Raw genomic sequence first — 18,159 nt, 5'->3', positions numbered from 1 at the left:
GTGTGTACTTTATAGTCAACACTATAGAACTGACTTATACGATTTTCACCACCATATTTGACCACATGCTGTAATCCTGAGTGGGTGCACTGCCCGGTTCTGTTATTGCTGTTGGCACCACTTGTGCCAAAAATATGTAGCATTAAAATCTCACACTCGCAGATCTTTTAAATGCCTTGGATTAAAGTATTCACCAAATTGCATATGTTGCATTAGGTCATGTTTGAACTTTGCACAACAACAGTGTGAACTCATTTACCTCTGGCGCCACCGGAGAGGCGAGCACTTCTTCCACACTTTTGAGAAAAGCCTGAGTGGAAGAAAACGAACATCACGGAACTGTTGCATCATAAACACACGGGTGGGCATTGCGTGTCAGTGTGTAAAATGTTTGTGTATTTAGAGGACTGTGCTCCAAGACCTGTGTGAGGTTGTTGGCAGTGTTGTGAGGAATGGTCCTGTTCGGCATCCCCTTCAGGAAGCCCAACACTGGCGTGGACGGCGGGTCCTGGGAGCTTTGATCCTCCACGGGCTGACTGCTGTCAGCAGGAGGACTCGCTTCAGTGGCTCTCTGGGGAGACAACACATCAGGTAGTTCAGGAGGCAGCGAGCTCCAACACACACAGGATGTTAGTGACTGATGCTGACTGGATAAGTGTGGGGAATACTCTCAGGGAAACATAGTGTGTGTGGTGTTAAACAGCTGTGTCTACTTTCTTTTGTTTCTTTATCTGTTTTGTACCTCCAAAGCTCTTTAATAAACAGGACGAGCGTATTTACATGTGGGCTCCACATCCTTTTCCCCATCCTCTCTTCAAAAGGAACATTAGCTCTATCTTTGCATTTTTAATGTATCAAGCAAAATGCCCTTTTGTGGAGCTTTTTGCCTCATTGCTTGGAACAGCGGTGGGAGGTAACCAAGCACAAATACATTGTTTCCTTACTCATGTAGAGTTTTCAAGTATCTGTCCTCCGCTTGAGTATGTTTTTTCTTGTAACCCCCTTCATTTAGACACAAAAATTTGTACCTTCTACTTCCACCTCTACTTCCCCTTGTCCGTATCGCAATAGACTGACCTAACATGAAGAAAACAATGTAAAAGCTGTATCAAGATGACACAGACCACTCAACCGCAGAGATGGAACATTCCCCCATCCAACTGATGAAGATTTTCATTTAAATAAATGTCTGTTAAGTCACTATCTATCGCCGAATGGGTTAACACAATGGTGATTGAGCCTATGGCCCACTGATGAAAGCCTTTGCATTTGCAGTAGTACAGACTGGGTGTCTGTGGCGACTTTCATGGAAAAAATCACAAGCAGCGCCCAGTTAGTGACACGTTTTCCATCACCCAGCAGTGGTTGATCTGCCAGAGAGGGTAGGCAGAGCTAAGCGGCTGCATTTCCGTTCTCTGAATTTTAAATTCTCCTACATTTAACGTGAAGCTCAATTAACTTTGCACACAAACAACTGAAAGAAATGTTCCTCGGTGGACTACTATGTACTTGTATTCCGCAAGTACATTTCAGAGCCTGTACTGTTTCACTTTTAGTGAAGTTTCTGTCCTTCTACTTCTACTTGAGTAAAGACTCTGTACTGTTCAGGTATAACATCTTGTTGAGAGTCATGCAGAGTGAGAGCTGACAAACTCACAGATGCTGGTGTCGTTGAGGTGACTTCTCTGGAGGCTCTGGCTGTTGTGGCAGAAACCATGGCCTGACCTAGAAAACAAAATATAAAGGACTTTATTACACAGGGGTTAAGAGTAACACTGGTGACTTGTATTGGTTGTGTTAAACGTTCTAGTTTGGATATCCTTTGATTGCCGTTTTTTATGATTTTGTTATTAGGTCCTTTGTTGAACCTGACCGGGCGTAGCTGCTGTGATGTAGCTGCACTTTATCACCACACAGCTTACTTTTATGAGACTGCTGGACGGAGCCAAGTTATGAAATGAGATAGAGTACAACCTGCACAAAACTGGGATAATCAAATAAGTCCAGCTTCTGTACATGGTTAAAATACATTTTATGTCTTTGCTGTCATTTAATAAAAGCAGCATAAACGAGCTACCACAAACCACCTTATATGGACATTGAAGGTAACAGTCTGAACGATTCCTGCTCTTCCTTGTTTCAATGCAGCATTTCATATGAGTGATCTGATAATATTTTTCTGTAACCATAACAGTAATGGTCTGAGGATTGCTTTTTGGTAACAGCTTTGGAGAAGAAATCAAGGACATGTGCACTTTATACTTCATACCAGTTGAAGTTCCAGCAGTACACAGTCATAGTCTTGTATACTATTAGCATACAAACTATGAAACAGACACCATTCACCCTCATTAAACGGGAATGATCATACAATAGCTTAAAGGTTATGTCAGGCTTTGAACCTTTCCCAATCTCTTGGGAGTTTTGGTAATATGAATTCCCATTTAACAGAGTCATATTATTATTTAGTTCTCATAAATTTCAATATATTTTCGTCCATTTATGGCACTCAACTGACCAAAGGAGGTAAACAGCGAGAGAAAAAAACAGAGTCAGGAGTGTAAGTGTTTTTCTCTCAGCGTGTTAAAACCTGTCACATTAAATCAAAATGATCTGCCCCGTGCAACCCCAGCGTGCCTCTGCACTGTTATAAATACTTATAAGGCAGAACTATGCGAGCCGTGCCACTTTTATGGTGGAAGGTCAGGAAAATATTTTGTGCTATAAGAGCCATTGTCAGGGGGCTGGGATATATTTGCAAAGTTTAATATCTTTCCATTATGCATAAATAGTGTGGATGAAGTGAGGACCAAGACGTAAACTGCTATTTAACCTCAGAGAAGCCTTTTGTCCTCAGAGAAGACTCAATAGCAAGAAAACATGAAAATAGAAATGCCATGTCCTAGATTGACAGTTAATATTATCCAATAGAGCGTGACGTCCTACCTATGGCTGCACTGTAGTACAGCAAGATATCGCTGGGTGAAAGGGCCCTCTCCCAGATGACGAACTCATCGAAGGCGCCGGTAACATAGTGACTGTATGCCCTGTTGTTGCCAGTTCCGATTACGAGGTCGGGGTAGGGGTCACCATAGTTCTCCGACACACTGCCATTAGTGTCACCAGCGGTGAAGGTCCCATTGATGTAGACCATCAGACCATGCTTTTTGGTCCACGTGAACAGAATGTGGGTCCAGTAAGGCCCTGAAAAAGAAGCCATATACAGTATATGGTATGCAATTTAAAATGGCAGCTCTATAAAATTAAGCATTAAGAAATAAAGAGCAAAATATAATAGGGGAATGAAAAGAAATGGAGGAATAAAAATGAGCAGGACACAACCAGCCTATTGCTTTTATCTTAAATAAAGCTTGTAGTAAGCAGCTAATTTGTGGAATATTTTTACAATTACACCATTAATCAGTTCACTATTACACCAAAAACATTAGAAAATCATAAAAAATCTGTAATTATTCTGAAGTAGCTTGTTTTGCCTAAATATATTCAGTAAGTTGTCGTTTATCACACAAAGAGGCAAAATATCATTACATCTGAGAAGATGGAACCAAGAAATACTAGCGCTTTGCTTGAACAGGAGGCTACAACATGCTAACTCTGTGAGGCATGCCGCTGCTTTTAGCTAAATGCTAACAGCTGCATGCTAATATGCAATGCTACCATGCTAACATTTAACTTTTTTTTTTGTTCACCATTTTAATTTAGCACGTTAGAATGCAAACGTTTCTCAAATATCCTTTAACACAAAGAATTACTGACGCTAAAGGAATGTCATTACGTTTTTTGGTCAAAATGTATAAAATACTTTTTTACTGGATGTGCTGGATGAAAAAGGGACCACCAAAGCTATTACAATTACTCTTGTCAATGCTAGTTCGGTTAAAACAGCATTGATAGCTTATCAGAGTAGTTGCTAATTCATTTAATGTAATAATGGTTAATAATTAAATAATATTCTTTCGGCAAGAAATGTTTGCATTTTCCTCTAACAGGAGTCTGCAACATATTATTGGCTCTGTGAGGCAAGCTGAACCTTTGAGCTAACACCCGCACGCTAATATGCTAAAATGGCTATGCTAATATTGTTACAGCTCTAAATGTTTTAATTGTTTTTTATTATAAATCCTGTGTCCCTATGAGAACTCAAGGCCACAGTCTTCACAGTCAGTGTTCTCCTCCTGCTAGCTCTTCCCAGTAACATTTACATTACAAAGACCTCACTTCCCCTTGTTTCTCTGAACAAAATTTACAACAAGGGGAGTCCCAAAAGACAATACATTCACTGTCTGGAAACAGATCTGCCTGTAGAGCAAAACAACCAGAGCACATCTCATTTGTGTTAAAAATATAAACCATATGTGCCAAAGACCAACCCCACTAAAACGCTTTAACTCTCACTATCACTTCTTTATGAAGTGAGTTTTATCATGTGTAACGCTGTATTCGGAGCCTTCACTGACAATTATATTTGTCACAAGGTTTTAATCCATAATGCTGAAAGCCTTTCCTCACACTTGCAGGAGAGAAAACTGTCCTGAAACTTCACTTTGTATGAGAACCAGATGATGTTTGATCCTCGGTAACTGTACACTCCAATGCAAATTGAGTTATGACGCCCCGTGAACACAAGCTCTACTAAAAGCAGCAAAAACAGAAATGACAGAAGTCATTTGAGAACAAAACACTGATCTGTCAGAGTTTCACGTTACGTTAAGCCTCATATGTTTTTTCCCATTCTGTCAAAACAGTTTCACAAATCCTATAATCTCATTTAAACATAACTCTTATTGTTAGAATTGAATTGAAAGTAGTGACTCTGACTTTTATCAAATTTCATCTAACTTAACTTTTACTCTTCACAAAACATTATTGTATTCAGCAGAGAAATAACTGGATCTCATTACCCAGCCATGATAATTGTATGTTTTGTGAAACAGCAAACGATTTATGAAATGTATCCTTTGGTTGCCAAATCAACTCCCTGTGACTACATCTGGTTTCATTCAACCAAAGCGTGAATGCAATTACATAACTTCCAATTTATGTATGAAAACAGAAAAATACATAATTCCAAGACCAAAGTGCATTCCTCATGATGGGAAATTAAATGAACATTATGTAATAAAAAGGCAAATTCATTCACATTACCTGGAACTCTGATGTTTGCCTTCCATCTGTGGTAGTTTCCTCGCGTGTAAAACTCCACATATCCTCCAAAGGGATTGGTGAAGACGGAGAAGCCATTAGAGATAACTTTCCCTCCAGAGGCCACAGCGAAGCGGGACTCTGCCTCTTGGTTTTTCCAAAAAAAGGAGAATGTAATCCCTGGAGAAAAAGGAAAAGTTTGTAGTCATCAACATAAAAGACGGAAAAGGTTTTAAAAATAATTTGCCATGCACTCACCCTCCGGACCACACAGAGTGGGGTCACTAATGCAAGAGTTCCGGTAGCTTCCAAAGTGGAGAAAAGTACCGCCGTTGTCTCCATCCAGAAAGATGCCCTTGTTGACCATTCCTTCAACAATATCTGCAGCAAACCACAAATCAAAGGCATCATTTTGCTTGAAAATTATGAGCACTGTTTGGTTGCCAAGATATGTGCCAAAACATTAAAATATTAGGTTCTCTGTGTACCTAATAAATCATATTATCCAAAGTCCCTTTATAGTCAATTAATCATGAAGTTTTCCAGCTAATGAACATGAGGGGTTTTACAGCTTTCTTGTTATCTCATAAAATAACACAAAGTCATTAAACAAGTGACCTACATGTAATATAAAAATGATTAAGAGAATTCCTTATTTTGTGCTGCACAGACAACAGACTGAACATGGAGAGGAGTGTGAAATGGGACACCGGAGAGCAGGTGTTGATGCACGGATGAATTTGAGAGAGCAGAAAGAGATTGATCCTCACCTACTGTTGCAGAAATGTTAGTGTAGGCAGAGTCATTGGTATACACATAGGAAGAGTTATGTGAGGAAGGGAGCACAGTGTGGTTGTGGATTCTGAGAGCTGGACAGAGACAACGGAGAGAAACAGTGATTCATACCTAAACAGACACACAACAGAGGACACAAGTGAAAGGAGACAACAGGAGGGACGTGGTGCGCAGGTATGAGACAGAGTGATGCTGAGTGCACGGTGGCAGCGCTCACAGAGGTTCAGCTCTTAACTTTTCCCATACTCAAGGTGACTCCACACATCGAACTCGAGTCTATACCTGATCCCTCTACAACTTTTAACAAAAATATTGACATGGCTGTGAACTCAATGTGTACTTTACAATATAATGAAAAAAATTAAGATGCAGCATAATGATCTACCCCCTATATTTTTCTAGAGATGCTCTGATACCCATGCTAGAATCGTAATGCTTCCAATAAGTCTAAAATGTCATCTGAGGTATTGGCAAGGACGCCTGTCAATGCATCGTCTAATACCGTCATCTATTTGTCGCCCAAAATGTAATGTAGCCTTATGTTAGCATTCAGCCGAGTCTTAGATAACGGTATATTAGCTAGTAAGTGGCAGAATGCTAACATTGTCAAAATGGCTGCTGTGTGAATATGGTGAATTGACCGGTTTCTTCTTCTCTAAAACAGCAGCCGACATAAAAATGATATTTTATACTACTTCTATTTTTAATGACAAAGAGAAAAAGTAAGGTCATTTATGATGTGACGTTAGCAAACACAACTGTTTGGAGCGAGCAGATAGCGTGACCCAGGTCAAAGCTAGCAAAAAAATGTTAGCAATTACTTTATTCCTGTCACACAATTTATGTCTGTACTTGTTATTAAAATGTGAAGTGAAGATAGTCAAAAGTGGTAAATAAACAAAAATAAAATGTTTCACATGAGCTGCCGCTTACTTTAGCTCAGCTTATTTTTAGGTTAGCATCTCTTCTGTGTACTGAGAAAGACCACACAACAAGGATAGCAATTACATTGAATTCATACAGGTTTAGTAGCACAGCCTACATTTTTCCTTTTTTTAATCACGCTGGTATTGGAGCAGTGCTCAGTATTGGGCAACACTTAAGTCGAGGTATTGGATTCAGTAGGGGAGACCGGGGGCAATTGTAACATTTTTTACATTTTCCTTCATAAATGTTCCACAGTTTAATTGAAATACACTTGTCAACTTTTAACATAAGATACATATACTACTAAATAATACGATCACAGTGTTACAATTGCCCCCTACCCGGCAGCCATGATAAAATCTCGTATACTAGCTAGCAACACTTATGTTAGCAAAGGTGGTTCATGTTCATTTTTAATTAATAGCCTACAGATGAAATTGTTCAAAGTTTAAATTCACAGTCATCTAAACTTTAGACAGCAGAAGAAGAAATACTGTACTTGTGCTACGGTGAAGTGATCCTGCTCCTTTGTAGAAGGCAGAGAGTCCTACTGAATATGTGCAAAGTAACTTTCATCACTCTAGCTTGTTTCTTATTGGAGGAATTAAGTGTCTTACAATTGCCCCCTGTTACAATTGCCCCCAGTCTCCCCAGGTATCGGAACATCTCTATAATTTTTCCACCTCCACATATTTAAATATTTATCTGAGAAATTGAAGCATTTTAAACCACAAGTTACTTCACACTTAAGATACTTAATTCATAATTTTGGTGAGAAATCTCCTAACATAGCAGCATATTCAAAAAGACACGATGGCTGTGGCTGGAAGGATGGTGCTGAGAAACAGCTTGAGACCATGCAGAGAGCAATCAGACAAAAACATTTAAGTGTTGCATTCCTGTGAGCATATGCAGTCTGCTTATGTATGCACATACTTATGTTACTCCCGTTAACATGACCTGGTCTGTTTCCAATCTGGTCCCACAGTTCATGGATTCCGTCCACGGCATCGAGAGGCCAATAATGCGAAGCCGTGGACAACACCTGCAGGCCTGCAGGAAGAGTTCACGGGTAAACAAGCGTCCAGAAGGGGCTTTCCCCCCTAATCAAGATCTGCCCATTAGTCTACATCTATTTTCCTGGCAAAGCATTTTGAATTTTAGGAGATTAAAAGATTGATAATAAAAAAAAGCCAACAGCTGTAAAAGCAACAGACTATTCTGGGTAATAAGAGGAGAAAACATATAACATCCTCTGATTTAATGGTTATAAAATGCTAAGATACTTGTTTTTACCCTTCATCGTATTGTTTTGATCCAATATAAAGTTTTATAATGTCATCTTAAGTATGGCAACTTAAATTTTAAGTAAATCACAACCCAAAAAGTAATTACTACCTGGGTGCTTCGCAGATTGTACCACCTGAGCACAAACCTGTAAAGAAATCAAATGTGTTTATAAAGGATGCTACTCAACAGATGATCAAACTGATGTTTGGTGGGCTTTTTTTTTCTTACCTTAATACAGGAGACAAAAGCTGTAATAAGATGAATTTTCAAAGAAAATCCCATAGCTTTTGTGAAATGTACCCTAAAAAAGTCTTTTTTAAACAACTGTTAAATCCCCAGACAAAGATGAATCCAGGAGGAGACACGCATTATTCCAACATGTGAAAACTTCTGATTAGTCCATGTGTCCAGGCGTAGAAATGTAGATAAATATCAAATATTAGCAAAATGAGTCAACCTAGTGTCCTGGCATGAGGCAGAAAAACTTCAGAAGATGCTCTTTCATAATATAAATCTGAAGCCCCACATTCACTTCCACGCAGAAAGTTATAATCCGTGATCCGTATTCCTACATGGAACTTCTCTGAGTTCCTCTGCCTGCATCTGGAAACTGTATGAGAGAAGGGGAGCTCCGTGGAGGCGGACTGACTTCTTGGACTGAACGTGGGAATTGCAAAACGTGATGTCATTTTTTTGGATCTTCTGAGGAGGGGCGTTAGAGTTGTGCGTAAATGGTATTATCTGTGCGTAATTGGAGATTGCGCGAGGAGTGAATGAGATCAGGATCCGTCCGATGCGATTCAAATATTGTTGTTTTGATAAAAAAGATACTGTAGTGTCATGACGATACAGGACAACCTCCTCTGGGAACAACAGGGACGCTGATGTGTGGATGGCTGGTTTCATTAATGGTTAATTGAGAGACACATAGACCCCGAAATCAGATACAGTAACTGCAACACTAATTAGTTTTTAAGCGTGACCTAATGGGTTCGGTTAATTTAATCAAGCACTCAGACATTTATTTAGTAAGATAACTTACCTCACTCTGCATCATTTCACAATAATACACTTGTAAGAGATGAGTTCATCTCCTCTTTTTAAGTAAAATATACTAAGAGTTTGGAGAGTACCCACAGGTGTGGGAATCACCTGAAGAAGTCACACTACTCCCGTCCTCGTTCCAAGGTCAACTTGCACACTTAGCCAGTTAAACAGCGCCACCATGTGGCATAACAACCAACATTTCAGAGGCCACCCAGACGTGCTCATCTAATATTTATCCAACCTTCTCGTATAACTGCCTGCGGGTGTTTTCTGTCAAACTGAAATCCATCATATGATAAAATATACGAGAAAACCACTGTTGTTTTCGATAATAAACCACAGAGGACTCATGTGTCACAATGATACTTTTTAATAGAGTTAATACAATATTTCCTTTCCCCTCCCCTCTGTTATTTCCACCCTTCACAAATATAATAGGATTACCTTAATTCAGTTTGTTTATCATGATGGACCGATCAAATTTAATTGAGGGTGGACTAGTTTCTGCCCCCTGAGAGAGAGAGAGAGAGAGAGAGAGATAGGGAGAGGGAGAGGGAGGGACAGGGGTGAGGGGAAAGGCGTATCCCGGTGAAAGAGATATCGTGGACATGTAACAGGTCCTTAGCGCTCGTGCGGTGTGAAATATCGACACAGATTGGACTAGAAAAATACATTTATTTTGTCGAGGTCTCACTTTTTATCGCGTTATTTTACATCCAATTTTGAGTTCAAACTTTTAGACTCGACGCTGCTTCTTCCTATTTCTATATTCTTAATAAAGCCGATGTAGGCCTTATGTCAAAGCTCTCGTGCACAAGGTGCTCAATGTTACTCTACACACGGAGACTTCCAGGATGACCCAGCGGATGTTTTACTAAAATATCCTGGCAGGAGACGAGCTGATCGGTGGGATGAAGGATCGACTGGCTGAGTTGGCTGCTGTAAGTTGTTTTTCTTTTTAAAACTTGACAGGTGAAACATTCAGGCTTCATAAAAACGCATTTTTCATCCGTACAGAGTAGGACACAAGCAGAAGAGGGTGTTACAGTGGCAGTCGACAGAGATGGCTTCATGGAGGGCTTTTTCAGAAGGGTGGGTGTCTCTGCAGCAACTTCCAGGATGTGCACCTAATCTTTTGGATAGATATACTCATGTTTTATTGTTTGATTCAGGTGGAAGAAGTTCGAGGACTGATTGATAAGATCTCTTACCAAGTGGAGGAGGTGAGGAAGATGCACAGCATGATCCTGTCCGCACCCAACCCAGATGACAGTAAGTGTGTGTCTTCATAAAACATTAGAATGGAAACCGAGGGTATTTGAAGTTCAGTGTTATATCTGCAGTTTTTAAAGGGTTAATTTGGCTTGGCTGGGGTTTGACTTTTGAGGCGCACAACAAATGTCTCACTTCCTTTGTTATATTCTCCTCCTCAGTGTAAATGAACAGCCGCCTGTGCAGGAAACCTGTGACGGCTCTGTTTTGTTCCAAAAAGTACAACCTATTGTAGTTTGGGCTCCGACTTTAAAACCTTTTAACAGCCAGGGGTTCAAACATGCTGTCATTGGTGGGCACTCGTTCTTTAGCTTTAGTCATTTTCAAAGTTTTATTAGGATTTAAACCCTTATAACTTCGACATTTGTGTATGCATCTGAGTTTTACTACTGGATGAACCCCTGGCCCTGGCATTTTTTGAGTATCTGTACTTAACTTGAGTATTATCTTCCGGGGAACCATGTTTCTTTTACTCCACTACATTTGAAAGTGAAATATGGTACTTTTGACTCCACTACATTTCTATGAATGTTCTCGTTACTCGCTACGTTTGCTCTGAAGTCAGCTCATGAATTGTCTTTTCTTTTCTAAAATCAGAAAGAAAATAAACTGTGTTCGTGTAGTTCTGCGTGTCGTTTGTCTAAGTGCTGTTGCCGTACCTGTACCTTGCGCATCTCCATGGTTACATAGATCATCAGATAAGTATACAGCATCAGGGAATTAAGATAAGAATATGAATAGAGAAGTTGTCGCAGAGGCCCTTTTCTTTTTACATGTTTTAGTATATTCTGCATGCTAACACCGCTGCAGAGAAGTGAAAAAAGCAAAGGGAGCTTTGGCAGCATCAGGAATCAGAACATGCTGCGCAATTGCATCGTTCAAGAGGCCTTGCACATACATAATGGCTGTTTAAAAAAGATTTGAGTGTTTTCTCACTGTGTTAAGTGAATGCTTTGACCAGGAGTATCTATACTTTCACTCAAGTAATGAAGTTGTGCACTTTGTCCACCACTGTGTTTGATGTGACTTGGTAGAGTACATACAGGGAAAGAAACAATGGGCTTGTGCCTGCAGCTGTCAGACTTCTGCTAGATTGTCTCTGCTATGTTGCCAAGTTACACGAGGAAATCACAGCTAATTCAATATTTACAGGAGACAGGAGGAGGAAGCCGGTGATGAGCTGAAATTACATTACTGTGTGATGTGTTTCATGTTTGTGTTTTAAGGAACAAAGGATCAACTGGGTACTCTGACAAACGATATCAAAGGGAACGCCAACGTGGTGCGGACTAAACTCAAATGTAGGCGACTGTCACACCCAGACATTAATCGACCACAGCGTACAAAAGCTGATATTATCTGCTGTTGTGTAACGTTCTATCATCACTCTCTCATTTTGTAGCCATGGAGCAAAGTATGCCCAAAGATGACGCATCTAACAGATCCTCTGTGGACTTCAGGATCCAGAAGACTCAGGTCAGGAAACAGATGGACGGCTGCTTATTGCTTGCATATTTTTCTAGCCCATATGTGATCAACATCGCCCATCTTTTAGTTGTACATAAACAACCGGAGCTAAAGTAATTATTACGGATTTATTGTAGGATATAAAAACTGTGTCCTTTCAAATTTCCAACTTTATCTGACACATACACTATTCCTGAGTTTGTAGATCGATCCAGAGCTAGACATGGGTTCTTGATCCAGTACTTGGGGAGTTATTGTGCTACAGCAGCAAATTATACAGGCATTTCACAGGAACAATAATTACAAAGTAAATTAACATTAAAACCAGTGTAGAGGGAGCTGGTTTAGCTCATTTGGTAGAGCAGGCGCCCCATGCACAGAGGCAAAATCCTCCGGACCCCGACGCGTCGGCGGTGGGTTTGACTCTGACTGGCAGCCCTTTGGTGCATGTCATCCCCACTCCCTCTTCCCCATTCCCTGTTAATCTGTCCTATGCAATAAAGGCCAAATAATCTTAAAGAAGAAAAAAGGAGAGAAATATTTTCATAAAAGAAAAATTAAGTAAAAACTAAAAGGACAGACAAGATGAAAATCTATAGCACCATAAACTGGTTCTCCTTTTTATGCTGTATTTTCAAACCTTAGCTTAGAAATGCCTGTAAAAATGTTCTTATAATCCCATATACATACCAGTGTTCTTATTATGTACATTCACCCTCTGTCCTTGTGTTGTCACTCGTCCCCAGCACACAGTGCTGTCCAGGAAGTTTGTGGAGGTCATGACCCAGTACAACGAGACCCAAGTGTCCTTTCGGGAGAGAAGCAAAGGAAGGATCCAGAGACAATTGGAGATAAGTAAGTGACAAATAATGGACCCTCAAAGGACAGGAATTATAGAGAATTCTACGTCTTTATTTTAAACACATCAAAGGATTCAATCCGGTTGCACGTTGAAGATTTGTAAGAGCAGGATCCAGAGATAAAAGAGAGACACATAAAACCTTGAGGCTGTGTCAGAACAGGATCCAGGAAACAGACCACACCGGTTTCCTCTCTGAGTCTCTGAACACAAACCTGACTGTTGATAAACAGACGCCGGCAGCAGGACGGAGTTTATTCAGGTTTCTTTTAGATTTCAGGGCTCTCTTTTGCTCAGCCAAAGTCACAAATCTTCACATATAAAAACTAGAGTTTTAATGTTTTGCAAGTTTTTCTGGAAGTGAAATGAGAAGTAGTATTAGTAGGATTGTTCAAAGCAAAGGCTGTACAATAAAGTATCAATATCTACAAAACAGATTTAAAATAGCTGTTCAACGTAAGACAGGAGACTTCCAGCACATACAATCTATACAGAAAACATCATGTAGCTTCACAAACTCTTTTATGGTAGGTAAGACTTATAAAAATGTGGTCCTTATGTTTTCTTGTTTAGTATCCTGTATGTAGATACATAACTGGCAGGAGTAAGGTACCAGCAAACCAGGATAAATGCTAATATATGTAAAAAAAATAAAATAAAATAAAAGCAAATAAAAGCAAAAAAAAAAAAAGCTGTATAGGTGTCAAAAAACATGCAGTGTAAATAAATATATATTATGTTTTTATAGGTTTATTAGTTTAACTTGTTTTTCCAGCATTTTTAGGAGTATGTTTGTTTAAAGTAAGAGTGAGAAACAAATGAGAGGCCGTGTCTATCAGGTGCATTGTATAGTGCACATATGAGTAACACAAGACTATAGCAAAAGGCAAAAATAGGACTATCTCCCATGATCCCTGCGGCCATTAATGAGAAGCTCTGCAGACAGAAGACTGATACTGGAGACGGCTCGCTGTGTTTGTGTTACCAGGGAAACGGGCAGAGGGCTCAGCGGCCTGTGTAACAGTAGTTCACCTGTCTCTGACACGGCCTCCTCTCACTGAAGTGTTGAGAACTTACACCTTTAATCCCCATCATTCAGAGGTGTTACTGTGTTTGCTTGATGTGCATTGATGAGGTGTAATGGTGGTGTGTTTTTGCTGTTTGGCTCCGTCTCTCTGAGGAACAGTCGAAAGGTGTGTGACTTACAGTGAGCACCTGCCCACAGATCCGTCTCTCCGGGGAGCTTGGTGTACAACAGGAGGCACGGCTTCAGGAAGAGAAAGCTTTCTGTTTATAGAGTTTCAGCAGCTGTTTGTCTACGAGGGCTGCCGGGTTCCTTTGTTCCTCTTCTGATCCTCTAGACGCGTCTAATCTTAGGCACAAGTTACACCCTCACCCAGGAATTAACTGGAAACACAGCAGGAAAATACAGTAATTAAACACAAAGTTATTTAAATTAGCAGCACACTACTAAACACATTGTTGAAACTGTTGCACTTAGGTTTGTAGATTTATTTAGCTATCATTTTTTCTGACCCTTAACAACCATTATAACTCGTGCTATGCCTTAGTTTAAAGCTGTCAAACATTTAAGTTATTTCAGCATCACATTTGAAACAAAGTCTTATTCCATAAAGTCAGTATATTCAAGTCAGTATTGGTTTATTACATCTCCTTATACCTGAGGAAAAGTCAGCTTTGTGTTTGTTGCTGTGTTCCCTGGGTAGAAAACAGAGCTCAATATATAAAGCTACAATGAGGCTTCTTCTCTTCACACAGCAGCTTCACTGCACTGAAATGTATAATCCTGGGATTAAACAACACAACAGTATATATTGTTCCAGAGACAAGCACAAGCGTCTGTTGTTTTTATTCTCTTTTATTTAACCAATTTATTTATATGGTACATTTCAGAACACATTATCATTAAAATGATAATTAATATCATCCTGTTTGCCAGAAGAAATAAGCAAAAGAAAAGAAAAAAGACATTTATAGCCAAACACAATAAGATAGACAACACTAACAGCAGTTGCTGTTACAAAGTGCCTTTTTAAACTGCTTTGACAGAAGATAAATACATTAAACAAAGTATGTGATTAAAGGCTGCCAAACTTTAGAGAAACTGATATTAGACCCACAAATAACAAACTTATCTTCTTTAAAGTCAAGAACTTCCAAGTATCCCTGATAGTGTGGGAGACGAGGCCTCCTTCCAATGTAACGAGATTAATCTTTGTGCTTGTTGCTTTCAGTCTTGGCATCTACACTCACTACCTTTGTCTTTTAAACATCTGAGTTGTGTCTTTAATATTTTCAAGCATGCTGCAAGTATGATGATAAAAATAGTTATTATAAAGTGTGTCAGATAATCAATCTTTTTAGTCATTGACTAAACTACACCTTAACCCTTTCTCTGTCTCCTTTCCCTCACTGCTGGCTTTTTATGTGTTTTAATGCCGGATATTGAATCAAAGGTCCAGAGGGAAAATAAAAGGGCAAGAGTGTTGTTATGTTCTTGGGGCTCAGTTTTCACCTAACAAGCGATCAATAGCTGCAGTCTTTTCAGTCACCTTAAGGCCTGTAAATTAAATCATATGTTCTCATATTTCTTGTCTCTGAGCAGTTTTCTGGACCTTTTTAGAACAATTTCTTCATCTAAATGATGTTTAAAGCTCCTGTGAGGAGTTTTTAGCTGGTTATGAAACAGACTGAAATAATTTCTGATGACTCTATATGACCTACAAAAGCAAACCAGACTATCAGCGACAAGATTGATTATTTCTATGTAGTTATTTTTAATGCCTGAAATTGCTGGCGGGGGGGGGGGTAGGTGTCAGACGAAGTGATTAACTGCGCGCTGCCTTTGTTTACATTTTCCAGGGCAAAAATCTAAGGTGAGTGTAACATATGACTGTTAAAGACAGCACGATGAGATTTCTTGTTAAAAACCACCACTTAAGCATGTACAGGACAAAATCGGCAGAGAGATGAGAGGTACGGCTTTGTCCACAGGGGGCGCCAAAATCAACACAAAAGTTCCTCACAGGAGCTTTAACAGTCATTCATTCTTTCAAATATATACAAACCCATTAAATCCAGGGTTGTCTGTTACTTTACTCCCAGAATATAATACATTTCCTTACAGTATATAGAGAAAGGTTGACATCTACTGTACATTTGAATTATTTCATAAGGATGGTTTATGCATTACGTTTCCTATGTCCTCACTCCATGATCATCAACATGTTGCTAAAGGTTTCAATCTTTAAGTAAGAAATCAGGTGGACGCAGTTTTAATTCTTTGCTGAATAATCACTGCCTGCTATTTGTTGTTTCAGCTGGAAGAGTGACCACCAATGAAGAACTGGAGGACATGTTGGAAAGTGGAAATCCATCAATCTTCACTTCTGATGTGAGCTCTCTCATTTTTCACTGTGCAGTATGCTGTATAGTTCATTCATTGCAGGGTTAAAGGCTTATACTGCCATCTAGTGGTGGAGGAGGAGTAAATCATTGGGGGTGGGGTAGTCTGCTGCCAGGGTGTGTTTTTACTGGGAAAATTTGTTTGGTGATTTTAATTTCATTGTTTCACCTTGGATCCCTGTTTTTCTCCCTCAGATTATTTCTGATTCCCAGATCACACGTCAGGCCCTGAATGAGATCGAGTCCCGACACCAGGACATCATGCGCCTGGAGTCGAGCATCAGAGAGCTGCATGCCATGTTCATGGACATGGCAATGCTGGTAGAAACTCAGGTAAAACAACTTGAAAGTTTCATAGGTGAAAAACCCACTTTATCAATAAGAAACGTGCAACATTTAGTCGTGTTAGTCAGTATCTAATAGCATCTGTCATAGGATACTTCCAATACATGTGTGTCAGTATGTAGCCACTGTGTTTCTTTTCTAATACTGCCAACCCAATAATATATGCTATGAATAAAAGCATTCGGATTCTCCTATTTACAGGGAGAAATGGTGAACAACATTGAGAACAACGTCTCCAGTGCGGCCGAATACATTTGTAGTGCAAAGGAGGAGACGAAAAAAGCCCTAAGATACCAGAAAAAGTCACGGAGGGTATGTGCTCCTTTCTAATAATGTGTTACCAAAGTTTCACAAGTAAAATAATTGTCAAAAATGTCAATTATTTATGGTATCAAGGTCATTACATGTGAGCTTTTAAAACTGTTGAAAGCCATGTAACCTACTTTTAGTTGAGGTTCAAATAACCACCTCTCTTTCACTTGGCAGAAATACATCATCCTTGCCTTTGCTCTGTTGATCCTGCTTGCTATCATTGCACTAATTGTTGGCCTGTCTGTTGGACTAACCAAACCGCCTGTATGAGAACTACTGCGTGAGGTAACACTTCATCCAGCACTTTCAGTTCCTTAAACACAGCATTCGTCCATTCATCTATCTTGTGTTTATTAATTCATTCTTAGTAGGATTTTTAACGCACTTTTTCACAGGCTTTTCTCCCCTTTTCTCCTGACAGAAACTTCTCCGTCTTGCCATGTGTGCGGCTGCAGGTCTCCTCCTTTTGCTCATCATAATAGTTGGAACCTTTGAGTGATGGATTTCATGGTTCACAACCTCACAGCAGTCCGCTCTTGAAGCATGATAAGATCATAAAAAGCCATTCGCTGTTCAACAGCATTACAGAGAGGATCTCCTGAACACACTTTATAAAGTGTGTGATCCACTTTGCAGCGGTAACATCATACCTCATGACATACCACACTGTCCTGGAGCTATTTTTTACAGTTACAATACAGGGTCTTGTTAGAAGACATCCCTGACAGCGCATCGGATTTATACACTGGTCTACAGTCTGTATTGCTGCCATTTTGTCATGTCAGTTGTAAAAAAAAAAAATTATATAATATGTGTCACTTTTAGACATTTCTTGGTCTAACTACTTTAAAGGAATAGTTTTCTTTCTTGGATAGAAGCCAATTCATCTTACTGCTGAGAGTTAAAGGAGAAGATTGATACAACTTTCATGCTTGTACAGTAAACATTAAGCTATCATGAGCAGCCAGATAGCTTAGCTTAGCTTAGCATAAAGGCTGTAAAACAGAAAAAAGGTAGCCGGACTTTGTCCAAAAGTAAGCAGTAACAAAAAATACACCCTGAGGTTTTACAGGAGGGGTTATATGTCGGACTATTTTGTGGCTAAGCAGTTATTTCCTGGAGTCTTGTTGTGAGGTTTCGCGACAACTAGCTAAACTCCAGGAAAATGCTACTCCCTCGTAAAACCACCATGTTTCATAATTATGCTTCTTTTTGTGTCCAATCTAATCAAAAAAGATGTTTTTTGGGCTTTAGAT

General features: G+C 39.5%; 2 protein-coding genes across 3 annotated transcripts in view; one reads left to right on the top strand and one right to left on the bottom strand.

Annotated features, from left to right (window-relative positions):
- Nucleotides 1–8,493, bottom strand: part of adgrd1 (adhesion G protein-coupled receptor D1) — a 33,774-nt gene extending 25,281 nt beyond the window's left edge. Inside the window, exons 1-10 of the mRNA XM_069683229.1 lie at nt 8,404–8,493; nt 8,284–8,320; nt 7,822–7,938; nt 5,934–6,032; nt 5,422–5,544; nt 5,167–5,343; nt 2,947–3,204; nt 1,658–1,725; nt 422–571; nt 260–310 (exon numbers count right to left, since the gene is read on the bottom strand). Of these exons, the coding sequence (XP_069539330.1) occupies nt 260–310; nt 422–571; nt 1,658–1,725; nt 2,947–3,204; nt 5,167–5,343; nt 5,422–5,544; nt 5,934–6,032; nt 7,822–7,938; nt 8,284–8,320; nt 8,404–8,457 (1,134 nt within the window). The 5' untranslated portion in view covers nt 8,458–8,493. The remainder of the gene's footprint in view (nt 1–259; nt 311–421; nt 572–1,657; nt 1,726–2,946; nt 3,205–5,166; nt 5,344–5,421; nt 5,545–5,933; nt 6,033–7,821; nt 7,939–8,283; nt 8,321–8,403) is intronic.
- A 1,379-nt stretch (nt 8,494–9,872) lies between these two features.
- On the top strand, nt 9,873–17,692 carry stx2b (syntaxin 2b). Of its 2 annotated transcripts, XM_069682529.1 has the most exons (11): nt 9,873–10,163; nt 10,240–10,314; nt 10,395–10,494; nt 11,721–11,795; nt 11,897–11,970; nt 12,708–12,816; nt 16,162–16,235; nt 16,442–16,579; nt 16,793–16,903; nt 17,078–17,188; nt 17,325–17,344. In XM_069682529.1, the coding sequence occupies exons 1-10, from the start codon at nt 10,134–10,136 to the stop codon at nt 17,171–17,173; spliced, it is 882 nt and encodes a 293-aa protein (XP_069538630.1). In that variant the 5' UTR covers nt 9,873–10,133; the 3' UTR covers nt 17,174–17,188; nt 17,325–17,344. The 2 variants fall into 2 exon arrangements, with proteins under 2 accessions (XP_069538630.1, XP_069538631.1); XM_069682530.1 differs by lacking the exon at nt 17,078–17,188 and having other exon boundaries at nt 17,325–17,692.
- Nucleotides 17,693–18,159: the final 467 nt, after the last annotated feature.

Source organism: Semicossyphus pulcher, unplaced genomic scaffold (assembly GCF_022749685.1).
Source record: "Semicossyphus pulcher isolate SPU_LCO1_2020_fin unplaced genomic scaffold, fSemPul1.0.p SCAF_6, whole genome shotgun sequence".
In the NCBI taxonomy this organism is placed as follows: domain Eukaryota; kingdom Metazoa; phylum Chordata; class Actinopteri; order Labriformes; family Labridae; genus Semicossyphus; species Semicossyphus pulcher.
The sequence above is the reverse complement of the archived record's forward strand: the minus strand, read 5'-3'. Positions and strand labels throughout refer to the sequence as shown.